Raw genomic sequence first — 25,963 nt, 5'->3', positions numbered from 1 at the left:
AGAGAGTTAATCAATATTGCATCTTTCAAATATATTGTTAATTCTAGAACCAAAGTTATTTCATTGTATCAACTTTTGTTATCAACACACTTAACCTGAAACTCTTTCCTGAAACCCTATCATAGCATAGGTTAATTAGCTACAATAAGTTAAGAATAAGGACATAGTTAAGGGTTAAGAAATTTTTTATTTTGGAAGGGGAATAGAGAGGAATAACATATAGATAAATAGAAGATTAGAGAGAATAGTGAACACAAGGCATTCAAAGTCAATGCAAACTGTCATGGTGACAAATTTGCAAAAACCAAAAGGAGGAATTGTAAGAAAGAAAGACTCTGCATGCCAGAAAAGCAACCCAAACAGGGGAGCAGCAAGGAAGTCAGAGAATTCCAGGAAGGAACAGAAGAGCTGAGAAGATTCAAAGCAGTTACTGCATTTCTATTTGAGAACTTCTCAAGGGTGGTTGGTCTAAGAGAAATCTCTGAAGCAGGAAGACCTCCTGAGCATTTTGACCATCTTTCTGTGAACTCAAACCCCTTGGATCCAGCTGATGAGAAAAAGAGTAGATAGTACTTTTATTATGAAGCCATCCATCCAAAGAAGACTTTCCTCTCTCTCCCCTGAAGTTTGTCCTTGAACTTCATACTACAAACAGGGTAGATAGAAGTCTGACTTAGGAGGGTCAGGCAAGCAGCCTGACCCTTCAGGATTTGGGGAGGGGGTGTCAGTAACCTTAGAGATCTCCTATTTTCCGCTTCCCACTTCCTTATCCAACAATCTTATTTACCCTATATTGTGTGTGTCCCTTTAGAATAAATAATTATTCCTTAGATCAAATGCCTGTCTCATAATGTCCAGGGAGAGAGACCTGAAGCTTGGCGAGGAGAGCTATACTATCTCCTCAAGGAAGAAGAAATCAGTTTCAGTCCTTGACTTTACATTCAACCCAGTCTCTGAGGGGATATATTCTGTAATTCTGAAGACAACTAGTGCTGGTTTTACAAAAGAAAGAGAGGGGAGAAACAATCTACTGCCCCGGCCCCCTCTACCTTCTTGTTCCATTCCATCTCTCTCAAGTCTCTAGCCTCAAAGTAAACATAATGGGTGGCTCCATTTCCCCATGCATTACAGCACACACACACACACACACACACACACACACACACACACACACACACACACACACCAATCTGCATTCAGAGTTCCTACGTTCTCTCTTTAGAGGTGGAAAGCATTTTTTTTAATGTGACTGGATAGTTTTCATTTCTTCTTCTGAAAAATGCCACCATTTATCCACTAGGAAATGGCCTTTGTATAAATCTTATTCAGTTCCCTATATATGTTATTCCTCTCTATTCCCCTTCCTATATATTTGAGAAATGCCTTTATCAGAGAAACTTGTAAAATGCTTTCCCCAATTTTCCTGTTTTGCTTCTAATTTTGCCTACATTAGTTTTGTTAGTACAAAAACTTTTTATCATGTGATCAAAATTATCTATTTTACTTCTGTTCTATCTCTTATTTGCTCATAAACTCTTCCCATATCTATAGATTTGGCAAATATGTTTTTTCCAGGCTTCCCTAATTATTGTATCATCCTTTATGCCCAAGTCATTTATACATTTTAACCCTATCTTGGTGTAATTTTTGAGGTGCTGTCCTCTACCTAATTTCTGCCAAACTGCCTTCTGGTTTTCTCAGGAATTTTTGTCACCTGTTGAGTTTTTATCCCCAAAGTGTGGATCTTTGGTTTTATCAAACACTAGATTATTGTGTTCATTTACTTCTGTATATTATATACCTAATCTATTCCTTTAAGCCACCATTAAGCCATATCAGATTGTTTTTTATGATTAGTGCATTGTAATGTATTTTGAAATCTGGAACTGATAAGCCATCTTCCTTCACCTTTTTTCTCCACTGACCTCTTAATTTTTTTATCTTTTCTTTCTCCAGTTGAATTTCTTACTAACTTTTCAAGCTCCATAAAATAATTGTTTGATAGTTTGATTGTTACAACACTGAATAAGTTAACTAATTTACATTAGAATTGTCATTTTTATTATATTCACACCACCTTCCTGAGCAATTAATATTTCTCCGCTTGTTAAAATCTGTCTTTATTTCTGTCAAGTGTTTTGTAATCATATAATCCCCAAGTTTGCCTTAGCAAGTAGACGCCTAAGTATTTTATATTGTCTATGGTTATTTTAAATGGAATTTTATCTTTATTTCTTGCTGGATTTTGTTAGTATATAGAAATGCTGATGATTTATGTAGATGTATTTTATGTCCTACAACTTTGCTAACGTCATCATTTCAAGTACTTTTTTAGTTGATTCTCTAGGTTTCTTTTATACCATCATATTATTTGCCAACAATGATAGTTTTATTTCTTCATTGCCTATTTTTCTATTTCTTGTCCAATTGCTATAGCTAGCATTTCTAGTACAATTCTGAATTAATACTGGTAATGATAGATATCTTTATTTCACTCTTATAGGGATCTTATAGGGAAGGTCTCAAGTTTATCCCCATTATAGATAATGCTTGCCTTTTCTTTTAGATAGATACAACTTATTTTAAAAGAGATCCCACTAATTCCTATGCTTTCCAGTGTTCTTAATAGAAATAGGTGTCAAAATATGTGAAAGTCTTTGTTGTTCTCATTATTATTGATATAGTCAATTATACTGATCGTTTTCCTAATATTGAATCAGTCCTGCTTTCCTGGTATAAATCCACATAGTCATAGTGCAGATGATCTTTGTGATATATTGCTATAATCTCCTTGCTAGCATTTTATTTAAACTTTTGCATCAGTATTCATTAAGGAAAATGGTCTATAGTTTTATTTGTATGTGTTTGCTCTACCTAGTATCAAAAATATATTTGGTTAATAAATTTGGTAGAATTCCTTTACCTATTCTTTCAAATAATTCATATATTATTAGGATTAATTGTTCCTTAAATGTTTAGTAGAATTCGCTTGTAAATTCATCTGGTCTTGATGACTTTTTCTTAAAGAACATATTGACTTGTTTAGTTTCTTTTAATAAGATATGGTTACTTAAGTATTCTATTTCCTCTTCTGTTAATCTGGGCAATTTATATTTTTGAGGATATTGATTTATTTTACTTATGTTGTCAGTTTTACTGTAATAAAATTGGACAAAGTAACTCCTGATAGTTGCTTTCATTTCCTCTTTATTTGGTAATGAATTATTCTTTTTCATTTTTTTATGCTGGTAATTTGGTTTTCTTTTTTCCTTTTATTTAAATTACAATAACCAATGGCTTATCTGTTTTACTGTTTTGTTTTTTAACAAGGCCAGCTCCTAGTTTTATTCATGAGTTCTGCATTCATTAATATTAATTCCTCCTTTGATTTTCAGGATTTCCATTTTGGTGTTTAGTTAGAGATTTTTAATTTGTTCATTTTCCAGGTTTTTTTTAGTTTCCTGCCCAATTCATTAATCTGTTTGTTCTCTCTTTTATTGATGTATGTATTTAGAGTTATAAATTTTCCCCTAAGTACTGATTTGGCTGCATCTCACAGATTTTAAAATATTGTCTCATTGTTGTCATTCTTTTTTTTTTCTCCTTACTTCTGTCTTAGCATCAATTCTAAGTATCAGTTCCCAGTACTGAAGAGTGGTAAAGGTTAGGCAATTGGGATTAAGTGACTTGCCCATGGTCACAGAACTCAGAAGCGTCTATGGCCATATTTGAACCTGGGACCTTCCAGTCTCCAGGATTGCTTTTCTGTCCACTGCGTGACCTAGCTGCCCGTCATTCTCTTTAATGAAATTATTGTTTCTCTAACTTGTTCTTTGACTCATTCATTCTTTAGGATTAGACTATTTAGTTTTCAATTAATTTTTATTTTGTGCTTTCAAAGCTCTATTAAATATAATTTTATTTCATTATGGTCTGGAAAGTGTGTTGAATATTTGTGCTTTCTGCATTTGATTATGAAGTTTTTATACTCTGATGTGTGGTCAAGTTTTGTGAAGATGTCATATATTCAGGAAAACAAAAGGATGTTCCTTTCTATTCTCATTCAGTTTTCTCCAAAGTTCTATTATTATATCTATTTAAAAAATTCTATTAATCTTGATTTCTTTCTTATTTATTTGGGTGAGATTTTTATCTATCTCTGATTGGTAGGGGGAAATTGAGATCCCCCCATAGTCTAATTTTACTATCTTATTTCTTTTAATTCATTTAAATTTTTCTTTATGAACATGGATGCTATACCATTTGGTGCATATGTATTTAGTATTAATATTACTTCATTATATGTAATTCCTTTTAGCAAAATTTATTTTCTCTCTATCTCTTTTAATTAAGATGCTTTTTACTTTTGTCTGTGGTTATGATTGCTACCCTTGCTTTTTTTAATTTGAGCTGATACATAATAGATTTTGCTCTAGTCCTTTATTTTAATTCTCTGTATCACTGTTTCAAGTGTGTTTCTTATAAGCAATATATTACTGGATTCTGGTTTCTAATCCATTCTGCTATCCACTTCCATTTTATGGATATGTTCATCCCATTCACAGTTATGATACTACCTATACATTTCCCTTCATCCTATTTTCTTGTCTCTGTCTCTCTCTCTCTGTCTCTCTCTGTGTCTCTCTCTCTCTCTCTCCCTCCCTTCCTCCCTCCCTCCCTCCCTCCCTCCCAAATCTATTTTGCTTCTAACCACTGTCTTCTTCTAACGGCCCTTCCCCTTGCCACTTTTTCTTCTCCCCTTCCACTCCTGCTTCCCTGTTGGGTAAGATAGAATTCTATTACTGATTGATTTCATATATATATATATATATATATATATATATATATATATATATATATATATATATATATATATATATATATATATATATATATATATATATATATATATATATATATATATATATATATATATATATACATATATGTATATATATACATATATGTATATATATATACATATATATATATAATTTTTTTCCCTTTTTGAATCAATTTAGATGTATGTGAAGTTAAAGTATTGCCTGCTTAACTCCCTCACCTGCCCATTTTCCCCTCCACTGTAAAAAATCTTCGCTGTATTTCTCTTTTATATGAAATAATTTCCCCCATTCTTCATTTCCCTTCTCCCTTCTTTCAGTGCATCCCCTTTTCTGACCTCTTCATTTCTTTTTCTTACCATTCCAGTATAATCAACTCTCATTTGTACCCTCTGTCTATGTATACTCCTCCTAACTGTCCTAATACTGAGTTCTTAGAAAAATGTCATCCTTCCATATAGGAATGTGCATACTTTAACCTTATTGAATCTCTTATGGTTTCTCTTTCATGTTTACCTTTGTATGCTTCTCTTGATTCTCATAGTTTCTTTCTGACTTCTTGAAGTACTTTCTCTTTGACCTTGGAGCCCTGAAATTTGACTATAATATTCCTGGGAGTTTTCATTTGGGAAAATATTTCAGATGGTGGTTACTGTGTTCTTTCAATTTCTATTTTATCCCCTAAAGTATTGTTGGTAAAATTTGAGACTTTTAATAGCATTCCAATTTAATTTAGTTATCATGGTGAATAAGAGAGATAATGTGACTGAGACAACTCAAGCTTAAATCCCATCAGATTGATTTTCAAGACTTCTATCAATATGTAATAAAAAGTTGTATATATTTTTGCCCTTTGTGTCAAATATTTGTCCTGATACCATTAGTAATCTGTATTCAATGGGCTTTTATTTTTTTAGACTGCCTTCTTTCCTCCTGACATCCCTCCAAAATGTTCAATTCCATTCTTCTTAACATATCTTCCCTCTTGTAACAATACTGCAACATTAAATGGCCCCTCAGTCTCTAAATTCTAACTACCTTTAGAGATGCATGGACTATGGATTAGGACATATTTACTTTGTTTCCTCTTTACAATTACATGTTCATTTCAAACAAAATTAGAGACTTTGTTATCGTCCTGCTTTTCTTTAAATTCTTTAAAGTTTTAGGTAAATACTTCCTTTGAAGTCTTTTAATATGAGATTATTTAGCCTTTCTCCTAATCTCTTGTTTTCTCTTTATTAGTTCCCTTCCAAAATTCATGATCCTATTTTTTAAAGATTATGTTTAAATCTCAGTTGTATTCTCTTTTAGTATCCACCAGGCTATGAAGAAGCCATGGCAAGTAAAGAAAAGAAAGATAACATCAAAAAACCACCTGTGAAGAAGGGGCCAAGCAAACGAAATAGTGAAAAACAGAAAAGGTCAATTGATGGTATGTCATTGGCTGAATGTTTCATAAAACAGTTTGTAATGTAAACTAGGAAGAACACAATTTTGACTATTGAGAAATTGAGGGAAGGGTATTACTTTCTCTTTAGGCTGAATGTATAATATCAAAATAATTATTTTTTCCTTTGTTTATATTTATTTTTATTGTGAAAATGATTTAAAATACAAGTATTGTATAATGGTATATGGTTAATAGGCACAAGAAAATAAGAAAGAAAATGCCCCTGCTACTAATTTCATGACTTTGGACTTAACTCCACTGGTACTCATTTCCCTTTTAAATAAAATGAGAGCTTTAGACAGACCTTGCAAAACATTGCCAATTGTAAATCCCATGAATCTTTCCTTTTTTTTTTTAGTTCATATAATTGACCTTTATCTGAAACTGTATTATTGCTCAAGGTAAAATACAGTTATTGACATAATTACACTTTGTTTCACAAATGAAACACTTGATATTTACTCTACTTTTGCATTGTGGTGCTGTTTGGACCAGTCATGCTGATATTTCTACCAACATTATTTTTCAGTAGGTCAAGGTGAGTCTGGGAGTGCCTCTAAAATCAGAAGAATGACAGATGGAGAGAAAGGCGAGGCTTTCCAGCTGACCACACAACAGCAGAATCTGATCAGACAAGACTGTCCAAACCAGAAGCTATGGGATGAAGTACTTGCATCTCTGAAGGAAGGACCAGTATGTTCAAATTCCATTAAATTACATTGTTAAGAATGACAAAAATACACATTTCCTTTTTGGGGTGTGTGGTGCTTTTCATTTCTTACAGATAGTCCAAGGACTATCCTCTTGCTTTTCATTCACCAAAGACAGCGCATTAAGATGTAGAAAATGCAATTGCTTGTGTTATGTTTGGTGATAATGACCAAATATAAGGTTTGTTTTTACCTTGACTATTGGAATTTTGGAAATTACTCCATGAATTTTTTTTTTAACTAGCAATTTGCTATAGGTAGCTGTTTATTGGCAAGAAATCTTAATGACTAAGTTTTTAATAGATTTATAAATTCTTCTAAAGCTCAGGAAAATGTCTCTTATCCTAACTAAATTATACTGTTCTCAGATTTTTATTTATTTATGCAACTGGTACAGTTTAGAAAACCCAAATGTACAACTTGTAGAAATAAACATCATACATGTAAACATACTTTGAAAATATTTCCATACATTTTTTAAGATGAAGCAATGTAGTGTGGTAGGGCATTGAATTTGAAGAATGAAATCTGGATTAAAATATTAGTAGTCAAACATATAAACTACATTACCCTGGGCAAGTCACTTAAACTCCCTAATCTTGAAGTTTTCTCATCAGTAAAATTGCATTAAAAATAATTTTACTCTCCTAATTTCTTTACAAGGTAGTTTGTAAGAGAAAACACTTCATAAAACTTATTTCCTAGAAATGTGTGGTGGTGGTTTCTGTCATGTCTTTATGACACCCCTTTTGGGGTTATCTTGGCAATGATACTGAAGTGATTTTCCATTTCCTTCTCCAACTCATTTTGCAAATGATGGAACTGAGGCAAACAGGGTTAAGTGACTTGCCTGGGGTCACACAGCCAGTAAGTGTCTGAGGCCAAACTTGAACTCAAGAAAATGAAAATTCCTGACCCCAGGCCCAGCACTCTATCCACAATACCACCTACCTGCCCTCCCTAGAAATGTACGTTGTTATTATCATATCTTCATTTACTAAACCATAAAGTTGTCATTTCTGCTAATGCTATATAGATTCCATTGCAGGATAGTTTAGTGAAAAGAAACATAAAATATAGATGTTAGGATTTCAGGTATTTTAGATTATTGTTAAGGAAGGATCCTATAAGTACATCTTTATTCTTATTGGGGCATAATGTTTATGTGCACAGGAAAGCAAAGGAGCTCAGCCTACAGTGGTTCAGAGGCCTGCGTATAGCTCTACCACTTAGAAGTTGAGAGATTTGAACCAATTTATTTCCTTCTCTTAGCCTCAGTCTTTGTGCTATTAAAACTAATGGGTTTGACTAGATCTGTGTTGGCAAAGTAATGGAACACATGCCCAGCAGCATGGAGGGTGCTGCTCCCCTCCTCCTCCTCTTCAACTGGCTTGAGAACATTTTTCACATGCCCCATCTCTCTGCCCAGCAGCCCAAGGCAAGGACTTCCTCCCTCCCCTCTCCACAGTAATGTGGGGGTGGGGGTGGGGGGGTGTATGCTGCTCATAGGCAGCTCAAAGATTCAGTTTGGGTATGTGATCTCTAAAAGGTGCACCGGTGCTAGACTAGATGATCTTTAAGGCCTTTTACATTTATGATCACAGTGTCTTAATATATAGTAAACATTTAAATATGTTTTGTATTGAATTTTCCCTTTTAGCTCTAAAATATGATAAATCTGCAAAGCTGTAAAGCCAATGGCAATATAGACTTCTCTTCTGTTTCTCCTGTTCTCAGCTACTGATTATGTAAAGGGAAATTAAGAAAGGTGAAAGAGAAGGATGCTTTCCCTATTCTTTTCCTAGGGTGATGGGATGATTGATTGAGATTTGGAAGAAGTTTTGGAAATCATCTTGTCCTAATTGTACATTTTAGTAATGAAATGAAATGGGTTGGAGAACAGGAGAGTGACTTATAGGGTAAATAGTAAGGCCAGGATTCAGATTCAGTTCCTTTGACTCTAAACCTGTTGTTCCTTTCCATTGCACCATGATTTCAGTTGTGAGTGTCCTAAAATTATTAAATGCACTACTTTTTGATATTATCTTTGCTCTCTGTCCTGTAACTAAATTAGAATTTTTAATAAGTTATAGTTTATCCAGAAATGTAAGGGAACAAATATAATACTCCCCATCTACCAAAGTTAAAAGCTAAATCAGCCTTGCAGTTGTGTAATAACTCATTCTTCCTATACCACTCTTTCAGATACACACAGCTACTTCCTCCCTTTTTAAAGCAAAATAAAAAGCCCTTCGTTTCCTTTTAGTTTTCTCCCTTTCCACCTCCCTTTAAAATGTATCAGGCAAATTATTCCAGTTAAGAGATGAAGTACCAATTCCATTGTATAGTATAGAAAAAGCACTAGAATTTTTGAGAGTTATAAGAATTTGATTTGAAGTCTTGACCCCATTATTTAGTAGTGTGTGACCATGGGCAAGTCACCTCTCTCTGACCCTTTTTTTTTTTAACTCATCTGTAAAGCAGGTGTGATTATGCACACTTTCACTATCTATATCACCAGGTTTATTGAGACCCAAATGAGATAATGTGTGTGAAAGTCTCTATAATAAGAGATTATTTGACAAATATAAGCTCCTGTTTTCCCTTGATTCTGCAGATGCTACAATATCTCTTTTAACATTTCTAAAGTTCTGAAATGAAGCTAATATTTTTAGGGGGGGAAGTCATTATTTGGTAACAATTCTTAATTCCAGGGCCTTAAAAGGTTTTTCTATAGATAAAAAATGTTTCAAGCCACATGAAACAATTCAATAGCTTCTCTTTAAGGTTGAAATTCTGGGGCATGATCTTAAATAGTCTTTTCAATAGCACCTTTTCTTCCTAATAAATAAGCAGAGATTATACTTGCAAATCTTCCTCAGAAAATTAGCTTTGCTTTATCAAATCCAGCACTAGTTGTAAACTCTTTGAATTTCTGTCTTTTGCCTATAAAGAATCTTTATCAGGTGGAAAGACACCCTATTCTTATACATTGGCTATTGGCTATTGAGGTATGCCAGGGACATTTCAGCTACCCAACATTGTTTACAGAGTAGGAACAATAGAAAGAATCAAAACAACAATCCAAGACTTCTTACAAAAGGTTAACATAAAATGCCAAAATTGACATGTAACTCCAGCTAAGCTTCATCCCAAAAAATGGAAGGCCAGTGTGTAAATATCTGAAGATACTTGGGAATGGCAGCAGTGTCTATAAAGCCAGGATTTCCATCTATATGGCTGCCTTAGGTGTTAAACTGCAGATTTTTCTTTAGCTGCTATTGAAATATACATGTGAATCAGGAAATTAGAAATACCACTTGACAATTCACCTCATAGAAAATTTTAGCTATAGATGGGGACTTTTTTTTCATTCAAAGTTTTATTTTGAAACTAAACTAAAATGCCAACTCTTCTACCCTTGCCTCTTATTCTAGAATTTTCTGAAAATACTGGAACAGTCCTTTATGTGTGTCTGCTGCCAGGAGTTGGTCTACCAGCCAGTGACAACAGAGTGCCTCCACAATGTCTGTAAAGTAAGTCTGCTTGATAGCATGGGCTTACTGAATTTTTTCTGCTGTAAGAGCCCTAGACACTGATCTGTTTTTCTGTTTTATGGGGAGAATTAGGAACAACATCTTTTATTTGAAGCAGAACAATTAACTGATGAAGTGTTTTTCTGGTCTCTCTATGTTGAGTGTGATTGCATTTGCTAGTAGAAGCTTGCTGTTTTTACTCAGCTAACAAATAAAGAACTGATTTTCAATTTTCTACCTAGTATGGAGTGTGTGAAAAGGCTTACTAGTTCGAAACTTTAAAATTGCTTCTTCAAAAAACTTAAAACTAGCAAAACTTTGGGTACATCTGTATTAAGAGAAAGGCTATCTAGAATTGTTTTATAAGCATGATCTATACACCAGATCGACTCCATTATTCTATTCTGAATGCCTATATACAGGACAAACTGATTTCTTTTGAAGGGGTCTAAAATACATATGAAATATTATACTTCATTATATATGTTATCTCAAGTCTTTAAATCAGAGAAAATTTTATATACCAAGTTGCTCATAGCTAGATGTGGATATAGTTATGTATGGAGAGAAATATATTTTCCCCAAATTTTTCATTCAATGGTTTAATTGTTACAATATAAAAAGATAAACTTGAAAAGAGTAAAGTCAAGTAGCATTGTTAGGGGCAGTAGATGCACAGTGAAGAGACCAGGCCTGGAATCAGGAAGAACTAGGTTCAAATCTGGCCTCTGACATTTAATAGCTGGTGGGTGTGACCCTAGGTAAGTCACTTAACCCCATTTTCCTCACCATTTTCCTTCAGTCTTAGAGTTGTTACTAGGACAGAAGGTAAAGGTGAAAAATAAAATATAAAAAGCTTTAAGTATTTACTCTATACCAGATTGTGCTGAACACTTGCCTTACAGATATAAGCAAAAATAATGACATTCCTTGCCATCAAGGAGCTTATATTCTAATGGAGAAAGAAAACACCCAAAAGGGAACCCCATGAGGGGGATGAATAATGCAGGGAAAGGGAAGCATATAAGATAGGCAATGTAGGGGCATTGCAGAGAAAGTCTGGGGTTGTCAGCCAAAAAATATCTTAATAAATACTTGACTGGCTAACTTTTTAAAACTAATATGCAAGTCATTTTATTCTTGTTACTAGAATATTTTCAAGTAATAACATGTTTCTGAAAAGCTTAAGTATCCAAGACAAAACAAGTGAGTATATAAGGGCCATATCATAACATGCAGAGAGGCCTTTTCCTTCATTTCAGTGCTACAAGCACTGTAGATAAAAAGAGAGGCAAAAGACAACCCCTGCTGTATGTAAGAGGAATCACAATCTAATGGTGAAGGAAAAAGCAAATATTTATTAAATTTCTACATATGGGCTATACTAAGGATTTATTGGCAATAATCATCCCAGACATTCAAATAAGTATCAGAAAAGACTTCCTCTAGATGAAATTGTAGTTGGAACTTGAAGGATGCCACAGAATACACAGGAGGCAGTTTTCCATTATGGGGATGCTGCCAAAGAAAATACCCAGAATCAGTAGATAGAGTGTCTTTTGTAAGGGAATAGCAAAGAGTGTCACTAAATCAAAAATTACAAAGGTAGAGAGTCTAGGTTATGAAGGGCTTTTAACTCCAGAGTATCTTATTTTTCACCTAGAAATGATAGGGAGCCATTCGAGTTTACTGAGTGAGATAGAAGAAGAGGGTTGACATAATCAGACTATACTTTGGGAAGATCATTTTGAGCTGAGTAGAGGATAGAATGAAATAGGGAAAGACATAGGGCAGGAAGATCAATGAGTAAATTCTTGTCTTCGTCTAGAATGAGGTAATAAAGGCCTTCACCTGATGGCAGTGTCAAAAGAGAAAAGCGGATGTTTTCAAGAACTGTTACAAAGATAGAATTGATAGATAGGATAGATAGCCTTGGCAACAGATCGAAACAAGAAATAAGTAGTAAAGAATGGCCCCTAGGTTGGAAGAATGGATAACTAAGAGAATGGCGGTACCTTTGGCAGTGAGAGAGAAATTTGAAAATGGGAAGGATCCGTAGGGAAAGATGAGTTCAGTTTTGGAGTTTTGATTTTAAGATGTCCATGAGACTTCCAATTCATGGTGTCCGATAGACAGTTGGGAAGAGATGAGAGTCTGAATGAAGGTCAACAGATATTAATAATAGTAATATAATAATAATAATATATAATATAATAATATAAGTTGATCTGAGTATCTTCAGCATGAAAGTTATAGTCAATATGAAGAAAGTTAATGAGATCATCAAATGAATTGTATAGAAGAGGAGAAAAATAACCTTTGATCCAGTGACACTGGCCTCCCAGCTATTCCAGAAACGAGACACTCCATCTCTTGGCTCCAGGCATTCTTGTTGTCTCCATTCCTGGAATATTCTCCCTTCTCCGTTCTAATTCCTGACCTTCTTGACTTAAAATTCCAACTAAAATCCCACCTTCTGCAAAAAGCCTTCCCCAACTCCTCTTCATTCCAGTGTTTTTTCCCTTTTAGTTATTTCTTATTTATGTTATTTATAGCTTGCTTTGTGTTTATTTGTTTGTGTTTTGTCTCCTCATTAGATTGTAAGCCACTCAAGAGCAGAAACTATCTTTTGCCTCTTTCTGTGTTTCCATTGCTTAGTACAGTACCCTGCATGTAGTAGGTACTTAATAAATATTGATTGATTGAAGAGGGACCAGGACAGAGGCCTGTGGAATGCCACAATTCCTGGTGACCTGGGTTACGATTCAGCAGAGGAGGCAGAAGGAGCAGTCAGATCAGCAGGACCAGGAGAGGTAGGAGAGAATGTCAAGGAGAAAAGGGTGATGGATGGTGTCCAGCTGAAGAGAGATTAGAAAGACCCAAGACAGAAAAAACCAGTAGCTTTCTCAGTTAAGAGATTGTTAGTAACTTAAGAGAGAGTAGTTTCAATTGAATGATAAGGTCAGAAGCCAGACTATTAAGGAGTTAAGAATAGAGTAAAAAGGAAAGGAAGCAAAGGCATCTATTGTAGTCAGTATTCTCAAGGAGTTTAGGCACAAAAGGAAGGAAAGTTATGAGGGAATAGCATGGACAGGTAGATCAGAGGACTCTAAGGGTAAGGGAGATGTGCGTGTAGCCTAGAAAGAGATGACTAGCCTTGAGGATGCAAATTGTGAAGTCCAGGAATAAGAATGAGCATCCAGGGTAAAAAGGGGTCTGGTACATTGCAGAGAAAGTTCAAAACAATCAGCACAGTATGAAGGGGAATAAATAAAAGTTACAGATGACTGAGAAAAATATCTAGAGTGGTCAGTCCTTCAAGCTTATATCATGTCTGCATTATTCCATGCTCTATGAGACTTCTGTGGCCAAATTTAAAACACCATTTCCTTTATAGCCTTCCACCTTTATGTTTAACAATACAACTGATTTAAATTCAGCATCAAATCCCTATCATATACAAGGCAGCAGGAGAGGCACTGAGGATAGGATAAGGCCTGGATCTGTAACTTCATTGGGATAGGGGACTTTTGCATAAAGAAACTCAAGACAGGTTAGTGCCTTCTCTGAACCTAAGTGTGGCATTTTGCCAGTTTGTGTCAAAAGCAAGACTTGGTCTCTTCTTGGCTTCAAGACCAATTCTATCCACTACACCACACTGCCTTTCTTAGACTAGACAGATAATTTAGAGAATTTTTTATATTAGGGAGTTGATTCCTGGAGAGTAATTTGGAACTGTGTCTAAAGGGTTATTAATTTGAACATACCTTTTAACCCAGAAATACCACTAGTAGGTCTGTATCCTAAAGAAATCCATCCCCACACATACACACTCTCTGTCTCTGTCTGTCTCTCTGTGTCTCTGTATCTCTCTCTGTCTCTGTCTGTCTCTCTGTCTGTCTGTCTCTCTGCTTCTGTCTCTCTGTTAAGGAGATGCCCATCTATTAGGGAATGGCTGAACAAGTCATGGTATAGGATATTACTGTACCTTAAGAAATGATGAGCAAGAGGATTTCAGAAAAACCTTTAAAGACTTAACACAAACCGATGTAAGTGAATTAAACAGATCCAAGAGAACATTATATACAGTAACAGCATTGGTGTGTGATAAAACAACTGGGAATTAGCTATTCTCATCAATACAGTGATCCAAAATTATTCCATACCCTTGCTGAAAAAGCCAGCCACCTTCTGATAGAGTCTGAATGAAGATCAAACCATGCTATTTTTCACTTTCTTTCTTTTTATTTGAGTTATCTTCCATAAAATGACGAATACATATGATTGCACATGTATAACCAAATCAAATTACTTATTTTCTCAGAGTGGGGGGAAGGGGGAGAGAATAGGGAATTCAAATGTTTTGAAAATGATTGTCAAAAATTTCTTACATGTAATTGGGGGGAAAGTAAAATAATATTTTTAAAAAATAAGGGATTAGACTCAATGACCTTTAAAATCCCTTCTAGTCTAAATCTGTAATCTGATCATCTGAAAACATTGGCTTTGTTCTAAAAGAGTTCACAATAAATATAATTGCAATAAGACAAGTACATAGATAGCTATGATTCATAGGAGAGTAAGATTTGGGCAAATACTGTAAGAAATTAAGAGGAAAAAATCACTTACATCTGGTGTGAGGGATTCAATAAAGGCTTCCAATAATTACTGGAAAATTATGTAGTAAATCATGGATATACTTTCTCTGGCTTCAAATTGTTTTTCTGTTTGATTTGTCTTAGAGTTGCTTACAGCGCTCCTTTCGAGCTGAAGTTTTCACCTGTCCTGCTTGTCGTCATGACCTTGGAAGAGACTATACTATGGTTCCCAACAAGATCCTGCAGACATTACTTGACCAGTTCTTCCCTGGCTATAGCAAAGGACGATGACATGTCCACCTTCTGCCCCTCCTGTGGCTTTAAAGACAATAAAGGAGAATTCTATCACTGGGGAAAAAAGATAACTTTGGACCAATAAACTTAATGGGACTCAGCAGATTTTCACATTCTGAAGCCGCTAACCCTCTTACCCACATTGCCACCATCTTTTTTTTATGTAGTAAGAAATCCATTTATCAATTGTCTATCAACACCAAAAGGTAGGGCCCAGTTGTTACTTATTCACAACTAGTATTAAACAGAATGAAAATGGAGGCCTCAACCCTAACTGGTCAGTTTAGTTAATGCACAACTTATGATTTGTTTTATTTTGCAACTACCTCAGGACAGAGGAAAGGGATTTGGGGAATTTGTTTAAACAACTAATTGGTCAACCAAAATTTTAGCTACCTACTGCTGCCTCCTGGATATTAGTTTTGCGTGGTCCATGTAATTTAATTAAGCAGAAAAAAAAATTAGCAGCACTTAAGGCAGTTCAGTTGGATGAACAGATTATATGGTGTGCATAATCCTTTTTTTAAATCATCTTTTCTTCCATTATGATGTTTTTTAATTTTTGTTTTGCAAGAGCAGGCTGATTTTTGTCTCTTTTCGTGAGCTTTGTGCTTTTTTCTTGTATCTTATGCAAGTTGACTACTAATGACTAATGAAAACAATATGGATGCATTGTTGCTACATTAGTGTAATGTGATCTGTGTTTTTTGCACTTAAAAGAGGTATCCAAAACACTCTCATTGTGTAAAAACAGTTTCATTGAACAAGCCACTTTTGTGTTAGCTAAAAATGTATGCTTTCAATAGGTCTTGTTATCAGTGGCAATACATCTAGAGCGCATTACAGTACTAGCTTGGAGAGGGTTGAAATTGCTTCATATTGTGATCTTAAATTTTATATACAGTATATTCCTCCAAAGTATACCTTATTAAATATTTTATGATTCAAAAAAAGGTCATTATTTTTGTTGCCTTGAGTTGTACATCTTTGCTTATTACATCATGAATTTTAAGAAGTAATCACTTCAGTAGCTTGTTTTCTGAGGAATTTTTATGGAATAGATATTTTGTACAAAACTAGATTTAAATTTTTGTTGAGAACTGAGCTATTTGCAATTAATGGTTGTCTAGTGGTTAATTCATTAAAATTGATTTTTGGAGGGGCAGTAAATTATTCTCCCCCTACTTCATAAAGGTTATAAGAAAATCTCCAGTATTCCCCCAAAATACAGTCATCAGGCCTATCTTTTTCACAGTTCTTATCTTAAGCCAGACTTCAAATCTTTAAAACACTGGAACATTCAAGATCCATTTTTTTTGTTTTTGTTTTACACACACACACACATTTAAAAAAAAAAGAAGCAGCACAGATCTTAATACATCTAACAATAGCTTACTATAAACATCTCCAGTTTATAATGGGCTACATTGTGGCTCTTTCCTTGCAGTCTAGGTAAATAAGTTTTAATTTGAGGGTGGGAAAGGGTTGGAGGGATGTAGAAAACTAATTCTTGGTTATTTATTCCAAATAAGGTACATTTTACTTTTCCAGTATTCCTGTGCACTAGATAATAGAGCTTTTTCTTTAAAACATCTCCACTTGGTCTAACTGCTTAGAGAAAAGACATGATATTTTAAAGATAAAATATTATCGGGGTCAGTTGGGTGGCTCAGTGGATTGAAAGCCAGGCCTAGCGATGGGAGGTCCTGGGTTCAAATTTGATCCTCAGACACTTCCTAGCTGTGTGATCCTGGGCAAGTCACTTAACCCCCATTGCCTAGCCCTTACCACAGTATTGATTCCAAGATGCAAGGTAAGGGTTTTTTAAAATATATATATGTATTTTTTAATTTTTTTATCAACAGAAATATTATTACTGATAGGGCAGAGTAGTGAAGTCCTTAATTAATCATCTGTTCCAATGACCTGTGTCATAAGCAGAGTGCCAATATTTTTAGTTTTTACAAACTGTTATTAAAATATCAAGCAGTAAATTCAGTGATTTTTCCATGCCTTTTTTAAGAAAGAAGCACAGAAAACTGATTCACCTTTTTTTGTCATCCTCATAACAGAAAAATTTAAGTATGGATAAACTTGAGTTGGAATGAAATGATCAGAAAATGATATTGATTTTTTTCTGTAGCTTCATAAATGTCCCAAAAATGATTAGTATTTGTTGTACCCTTTTTTATTTATATGATGAAGACTATGAATGAGAAGTAAGAAACCTAGAAGAAACTGTCTCGCAAAGCTTTAGGTTATTGCACCATTTTTAAGCATTTCAACATTTTGATACTTGGGAAACCAGATAGCCTAGAATTGTGCACAAAAATCATGACAAGAATTTCCAAAAATTAATCAGGCTGAGAAGGCAATATATTTGTCTTGTTGACATATATTCAAAATGCTTTTTTTTTAATTATTTGTCAATGAAAGATGATAGCACAAGTTTAGATCAAACTCATTTGTAACATCTTCCAGAAAAGGAAGATGGAAGATGATAAACAATTTTGCTTCTAAAATAGCAAGAAACGGTAAAAGGAAAAATAAATTCAAAGAAAGCTTGGCAAGAGAAAATACCTAAGTAAGCAAAGTTTCCCCAAGGGCATTTAAGGATAACACTACAAAGACAACAAAATGAAAGATGAGAAAAATCTGCAGTTTTATTTCAATTTCTTTTCATTATAAAAGGATAATGGAGACAACAGATTTGGACTCAATATCACTGTCTAAATATGCTTCTTGAGGAAGTAGAAGTGGAAATGACATTGGAGAAAAAATGGATGGGATAATCAACTGAACTAAAATAAAGTATATACGAAGAAGGTCCATCCTGGAGGCAACACAATTTTGAGGGCATTAAGGCATATGAAGAAGGGGATGATGCTAAAAATGGGGGGAGGGGGAGAATGTTTCAGATCTTATTTCTCAAAAAAAAAAATAAAAAACAATCCAAAGAACCTCAATAATTATCAGCCCATATGCCTATTTTCCTAATTGTTCTGCTTATTTGGATTGTCATCCATTGCAAGTTCAGTTTCTGTAAGTGTATATCCCCAAGGCTCTATCTTGAGCTTTTTGCCATCATTGGAAGAATTAAATCAATGAGGTCACAGACCCACTTGAAGTATGTTCACTCAAAACATCATGATAAAAATAACGTTGGTTCCAAACCAGAGAAAAGACATAGCACATCATTAAAGTATGTTTTTTAAAAAATATGAAAGGCTGTAAATGTGTGTCATTATACAACAGAATGTTAAATGGTTGTTAAGAACCCCAAGTGTTCCCTGCATCCGGCTGGAAATTGTAGTTTTGAAGAAAAAAACAACAGCATCATTCCCTGGTGTTTTAAAACATTCACGTGGCATTGTGAAATTTGAAAAGAAACATTGAATTTGGAACTTAATTTCATAGGTAATAATGCCTAACATTTATATAAGCACTTTAGTTTATAAGTTATTCTCCTTTATTTTGTGCTACAAAGCACAGCCTCAGAGCTGGAAAGGGACCTCAAAGACCATAGTCCAGCCCACATCCGAAAAAAGAAGCCACTTTATATTTCTAGCAAGTAGTCCAATCTAGCCTTTGCTTGACAATCTCTAATGAAAGGGGAACCTTCCAACCCAACCCATTCTGTTTTTTCACAATTCTAATTATTAGGAAGTTTTTCTTGATTTTAAGCCAAAACTGCCCCTCCAAAACTTCCAACCATAGTTCCTACTTCCGCTTGCTGAAGCCAAGCACCTCTTGAAGAGGCCTATCATCTTACATCCAAATTCACTCTTCTCCCAGATAAAAACTATCCTTTGATTAATCTTCATGTAGCATAAACCTGAGGCTACACTAGACTAACCTATACTAGACTTTACATTTATTCCTGTTATTTATTCCCCCCATGTGGACTTCTGAATATATAAGTAAAATTCATGGATTACAAAAAGAATTGTACTGAGTACAGTTATTTAAAAAAAAACTTTTTATTATGTTTTATTAAGTTCATATGTCCCAAGTTAAGAACTTCTAGTTTAGAAATAACTCAAGATCTCTAATTAAGACCTACTTGACCTATTGTACTGTTAGAGAAGAATTAGGTATTAACTTTCATGATTGTTTCAGCTGAATTTTGTAGTTTCCTTCCTAAATTCCTTGGCCTAGCAGTAACTATGAAATGAAAATTATGTGAAATTAGAATTGTATAAAACATTAAAATGAAATTACATAATGTGAGAGTATTAATGTCCATTTCAGCTCTAACACTCAGTTTGGTGACCTTTTTATACACTTTTAGAAAGTAATTTTCATTATTCATAAAAGGGATACTTAAAAGACAAAATAATCCTGACAATCTAATTATTTAGTACTGGCCCAAGACAATGTACTACCTATTGATCAATTGGCCCCTCACAATGGATTCACTTGTTCTTGTGATTTCCTAACCACAGTAGGAAAAATTCCTTAAAAATTCATTTAATTTATTGGATCTTTCCTACCTACCTACCTGCTTTCTTCATGAGGACCTACAAAGGACTTGGCCCTTGAGGAACTTCAGAATAGTGTAAGAGACAGATTTGCTACATGAAAGTCATACCTATTTATCTCTGATCAGCTTTTGACCTTGTGCTGATATGTGTGGCTTTAATTCATTGTCTAATGCCAGCAGAGTAGTATAGACTAGGTTTATCATCTGTTCATTGCACTTCACACTGAACCCCTTCTAATTTACTCTGTGTCACCGATAGATTTACAAAGTAGTCTGGTGCCAGTCACCACTTCCTACCCCTACCACACATTTCTCTATTAAGATTTTAGAAGAGATTTCTAAATTTAAAATATTTTCTTTCTACCAGATCTCTACTTTATTTTCTCAATTTGGAGTCAAAAAATGAATTAGATTAATAATTCTAAAGCCAAGTATCTAACTGCTATACTCCGAGAGAAACTTTACAATCTTACAAAGCAACATTCTGCAATCCAGCACACATACACACTAATGATCAGACATAGCTTTGGTATCGTGGTGTTTGTCTTTCCTAGGCTGAGGTTAGGCAAGTAGCTTTCAATTAATGTGGTCTTCTATCAAACTTCACCATATTTAGTTGTCCAAACTAGGATGTTTACATGGTCGATGGTGTACTCCTAGAATTATCTCCCTTTGCCCACTGAAACTAGCTTTTTGCCGGGAGAAATATGGTTTATTCCAAGTAAAATGAACCTGACCAACTTTCCCATAAAAATAACTTGACTGAAAGATTCTGATTGCTTGCGTGTTTTTGTTTTGATCCCTTTCCACTGTATTGAACCTAGAACTGATGTAGCATTGGCCCTTGAATATCCGATTTCTTGAAAATAATACAATGTTGTGGACTCCCTTAAGTACAATCTGTAATTCTTTACCTTGGAATTGTCTTTTTTTTTATTCTTTTCTCTCCAAACAGAAATCCCGTGCTTTAAAAAACTCATCCTGCAAATGAGCTATTTTATAAATAAGGGACGATGAGGAAAGCTTAGTTGAGACAAAATGGCAAAAAGCATCAATAGCAATCCATTCCCGTGGCCAGCCACCACATACCATCTTCTTAGTGGGCTGCCTACTTGCCAGTTTCTGTTCTAATAGTCAACCCAACTGTCTCTCCTTCCATGGAAAGTATTTTCCTCATTGTCTTTGGAATGTATTTTAAATGGTCTTTTAACCAGTAAAAACATCCAGATAATCTATTTGGGGAATGTTGATACTTATGTAGTAGTACATGTTCAGTAAAGTGTTTTCTTCAATGCAAGTAAATTTTCCTTTTTTTTCCACCCAGAGTGCCAAACTTGTTTTAAGTAACTCAGCCTTGCAAAGAAAGAATCTGCATCTCATTCCTCTTTCACCATTAACAGCCATGAGTTGCCATCAGGATCAAGTTCTCAGCAACAGAAACACTTGAGGAAAATTGGAATATTTCTTTCCAGGATGACCAACATTCCTGAACCCTCCCTGTATTATTTTGGCCATTACATTTCAAAAGACAAAGACCTGAGGATCAGAATTTGAGAAATAGGATTTTGGAGAGGGTCAGATTATCCAAATCCTAGATATCTGTAACTGAAGTCCCAGATATGGCAATGGAGAAAGGGAAGACCTAATTTTCTCCTAGGACAGTCTAGTAGTTTTGCCTACTTTTTTGCAAGGCTACCCTTAGAGGGGAAGGCTTTAACCCTAACAGGCTGAATCACTATAAAATCTCTGGTGCCAGCCCAACAGAAGAGCCATGCTGGGAAGAGGAAGCCTAATGAGTGCGGTGTGGTGACTTCACCAAAAGGCATTAGAAGTCCTCTAACAATGGAGGGATGAGTTGAATTCCACGCTTCCTTCACAGGTAGTATGTGTACCTGTGGGAACCTTTTGCCTTTCACTGATTGGGGAAATGCTCTAGTGCAGTTCTTCTTGCTGAACTATTTTCGGACTAGAGAAATTATAAACATATTGGAAGGCTTGAGTAGATGTAGAACCTCCGGCTTACGGAAGATACCCCCAGTGCCCACGTGTACTTATTTCATTAGCCAATAAAGCCAAAATGCAAAGTTCATACAAATTTCATGGCTCTCTACAGGTTTCATCAGATTTTAGCAACTTGACATTGAATCCTGATGGGCAGTTCTGAATGCCTCACTTACAAAGCATAAGAAGAACATTCGAGAGTGGAAGTAGTGGGAGCTATGGGTGGAGCCCTGCTGGGACATCAGATGCCATGCGTTGACTGATGGCTTTCATATTGCATGAGAATGGGTCGAGGCGATGTCCTTTACTGCTCATATAATGAAAATAATGACTGAAAAATTCACTTCCATACATGACTTTTGTGGTGAAAAGATCATTTAGATAACTAGAAAAACATTCAAGGAGTAGACGACTAGCTGAATAATTCAATTCTCCATCACAAACAGCATAAAAAAATCATAAAAATAAGAATGATCAATTGCTGATTTGGTTTGTATCAACTCACTAGTCAAGGCAAGAGAGACAGAATACCCTTTACTCTCTTTTGCCCCTTCCTGATTCTCCTTCCATTAGTACTTTATCTTTGATATTATGTTGGTCCCATCTACCACCTAATCAAAAGGCAGAGAGCTGCTGTTTATAGAGCCTCTAGAACAGGGGTCCCCAAATTGAGGGCCCTGAGGCCATGTATCCGGCCCCCACCCACTTCCGGAAGGGGCACCTCTTTCATTGGTCATTGAGAGAGCACAGTATGTGGTGGCACCGCAAAGCGCAGGCATCACTCACATACAGTACTACTTTCGGTGATGGAATCCTTTGTGTGGCTCCTTGTTCTGGGAGTTAACTGAACAAGAACAAGGCACCGCAAAGGATTATGGACTGCACAATGGAAGACGTCAGCATGGTGAGCGGCAATCTGGGGGAGGGGATTCTTCACTGTGTATACTGCTGCCCGTATAGTGGTGGGGGTGATGGGTCTGTGCAAGGGGTGACACAGCCAGCGCTGCAGCCTCTGCTATCCCAGACAGCTGTATACAGATTTGTTCAGAGTTGTTGTTTTTTTTTTTTAATTCAGCCCTCCAATGGTCTGAGGGACAGTGTAAAAAGTTTGGGGACCCCTACTGGGATATTCCCTTTCCTTCTTTGATAGGTTCACTACCTGGCTCTGAATTCTCTCCTCGAAGGGGACTTCAGTAGACATACTGACCCTCCCTCAAACACGCTGACCACTCAGTTCCTCGGCTACTCACAAACCACTCCTCCGTCCTACCTCAGGTACCCACAGAGAATGGCCATACTATGCTTCCTCCGGCCTCCAGAAGCAACTCCAAGATTCCCTGCTTGGCCTTCCAAGTCCTTCATAACCCATCCCCCTCCTACCCACACCGCCCAGCTCCCAGGACGCATGAGGAGCAGCAGCAAACCCCTTGTTTGTAGATTGTCATGACATGGTTAGCTCGTTAAAGGCCAGCACTGTCTTCTGCCTCTCGGTATCCCCAGGGCTTGCTCGACACATAGTAGGTGCTTCATAGATGATTAATCTCCCAGCTCTGGGAATGAGACTGCATTTAGGGGAAGGCGGGCTGTGAGCGAAGATCCTTCTTGCTCAGTAGCCTCAGAGACAGTCTGTTGGTAGGATTTCTGGGTTCAAATGAATCCGAAGATCATGAGAAGGGAGCACTGCATTACCCGAGTTCTCTGTTCTTTCACTTAACTGAAATAAGAGCACTTTTCAAGCGCTCTATGCACCCCTACAGTGTGTATAATGAAGGGGAAAAGCACAAAACCCTCCACAATCCTTAGGCTGGATTGGGTGATAGGCAGTCAGAGGCACTTTGTGAACCGCCTGCGCTGGGCCGCCGGAGAGGCCCTGCTCTCGGGAAGCTCGGCCTGATGGGAAAAGGGCATGCCGGCCGCTAGACACGATAAAAAAAAAAAAGTCGATGGAGAGACGGCAGCGGGACTACCTCGTTCGGTTGTGTCCCGCCCTCCGTGATCGGATTCAGGGTTTTCTGAGAGCCAGCAATGGACCGGTTTGCCACTTCCTGCTCCAGCTCATCTTAAAGAAAAGGCAAACAGGGCAGGTGGACTGCCATGAGTCACCCAGCTGATGCCTGAGGCTGGACTCGGGCAGAGTCAGAGGCCTCTCCGCTGCACCACCGGAAGTAAGGCCAGTCAGAAGGTGGCTGGAACCAGCCAGATGGTGCAGGAAGAGGGGGCGGGGCACCCACCCTGCCCAGCTCCCAGAATTCAAGAGGAGCTGCGGCAAACTAGTCTTGTGCACTCTGAAGGGTCAGAAGGAGCCTTCACAGCGAGAGACCCAGGCAAAGAAATCATCTGAAGGCGGATCCAAGATGGCACCGAAGGGGTTATTTATTTTTGGTAGCCAGGTTCCCTCTCTAACGGAATTAAGTGTCAATGGTTCCTCTCCCAGGGGCGTAAATATCACCAGAGAGCAGAAGCGCCGGCTGGGGTCCACACCACCCAGAATAAAGGTACGCTTAAAACTGTGAAGTTTTTTATTGCAATATTAATGAAGGGGGATAAAAAAACACGGATCAGAGTAAAACACTACCAGAAATCAAATTAGTAACCCCCAAAATGGCTTCTATTTATACAAAATGTAAACATTTGCCCTGGGATTTCTCTCAAGTGGCTACAAGCCACTAAGGCCTTATTGGAAACAGACAAGTATCTATCTGTTTCCCCAGAGCCACCAAGAAGCCTGGAAAATTATAACACTGAAAGACCCTAGTGCATATCAGACCCAATCTCTGTAGTCACACTCACACATGCACACACACTCACACATCAGGGGAATTTCAACATCAAATAGAAGCGTAGAAACATGTCAGTTTTTAAACAAGTAACTTCCACCTGCTTCCCTGATTGTATTTACATTTACCTTGACGGAGATTATAAAAATATGTACAATATATAAATCCCCTACTTGAGCCTGGGGAGGGAGACAAAGAACAAAACCACATCTGGCTGGACAAACGCTGCAGCGAGAGGCATCGATTCAAGTCACCAGAAAGCTTGGGCGCCGGGCCTAGGATGAAGCCCTCTTTTGTTCAGAAAACGGAGACTCGTAAACTTCCATTGGCGGGCAGGTGCACACTAGGTGCTGGTCCCCGTAGATGTCATCGATCCGGGCAATGGTGGGCCAGAACTTGCTCTCTGGCTTCACGAAGGGCTGCAATGGACAATCAATCAACAAGCATTTAGTATGCACTTACTGAGCCGGGCACCGCACCAAGCAGAGGGCAGACAAAGAAAGTCAATAAAGGGAGGCAAATGATGGAGAAAACATGCAAATCATCAGGTACGCGGGGCACAGAGTGGATGAAAGATCACTCCAGAGCGGAAGCTTCTAGCAGTGTGAAGACCAAGCGAGGTCTCCTGCAGGCAGCGGTTTGGAAGGAAACCAGAGATTGCTGAAAAGCGAGTCGTTGGGACATTCCACTTGTGGGGAACAGCCGGGGCAAAGGCTTGGAGAGGTGTGTGAGAAATCACAAATCAGCCCGCAGGATGGGCTTTTCAAGCATGGAGAGGAGAGAATCAGCAATAAAGTGACTGGAAAAGTATTATGATAATAATAGCTAACATCGAATATTTTAAGGATTACAACTCGCTCTACAAATAGTCTCATTTTATCCTCACAACGAACCGGGAAGGTCCGTGTTGTCCCCATTTTACAAGTGAGGATTCTGAGGCAGACGCGTTAAAGAGGCATCTGCTCTACAGTTGCCATTCATTGGGAAACACTGGAAAATTACAATCCAACAGAGCCCAGCTCTGTCTGAAGATTATTCTCTGCCTGTGGGGATGAGCCTACACATTCTATATCCATCAAATGAATAGGAAGAAGGACTGGAGAGGAAAGTACATCCAGGGTAGATACTTTTCATTCTGGATATTCAAAATCAATCTTACTCCCAGGATCCCAGTGTTGAAAGGTATGGGGGGGGGGGGGGGGGCGCCTAGACCCATCCCCCTCAGGAAATGGAGGTTGAAGGAGGTCTAAGACTTAAACTCATGACCTTG

The 25,963-nt window shown here is 36.7% G+C and overlaps 2 protein-coding genes across 3 annotated transcripts in view; one reads left to right on the top strand and one right to left on the bottom strand.

Moving 5' to 3' along the window:
* The window catches only part of UHRF2 (ubiquitin like with PHD and ring finger domains 2), a 172,329-nt gene extending 155,944 nt beyond the window's left edge, over positions 1 to 16,385 (top strand). Inside the window, exons 13-16 of one of the 2 annotated variants that reach the window (XM_001365386.5) lie at positions 6,156 to 6,276; positions 6,827 to 6,987; positions 10,442 to 10,540; positions 15,283 to 16,385. In XM_001365386.5, the coding sequence (XP_001365423.2) occupies positions 6,156 to 6,276; positions 6,827 to 6,987; positions 10,442 to 10,540; positions 15,283 to 15,429 (528 nt within the window). In that variant the 3' untranslated portion in view covers positions 15,430 to 16,385. Of the gene's footprint in view, positions 1 to 6,155; positions 6,277 to 6,823; positions 6,988 to 10,441; positions 10,541 to 15,282 lie in introns of both variants that reach the window. The other variant, XM_007499557.3, reaches the window with a different exon arrangement.
* Positions 16,386 to 24,421: 8,036 nt separating this feature from the next.
* GLDC (glycine decarboxylase) overlaps positions 24,422 to 25,963 on the bottom strand; it is a 118,805-nt gene continuing 117,263 nt past the window's right edge. Inside the window, exon 25 of the mRNA XM_001371698.4 lies at positions 24,422 to 25,112. Coding sequence (XP_001371735.2) covers positions 24,969 to 25,112 — 144 coding nt within the window. The 3' untranslated portion in view covers positions 24,422 to 24,968. The remainder of the gene's footprint in view (positions 25,113 to 25,963) is intronic.

Source organism: Monodelphis domestica, chromosome 7 (genome assembly GCF_027887165.1).
Source record: "Monodelphis domestica isolate mMonDom1 chromosome 7, mMonDom1.pri, whole genome shotgun sequence".
Taxonomy (NCBI): domain Eukaryota; kingdom Metazoa; phylum Chordata; class Mammalia; order Didelphimorphia; family Didelphidae; genus Monodelphis; species Monodelphis domestica.
The sequence above is the reverse complement of the archived record's forward strand: the minus strand, read 5'-3'. Positions and strand labels throughout refer to the sequence as shown.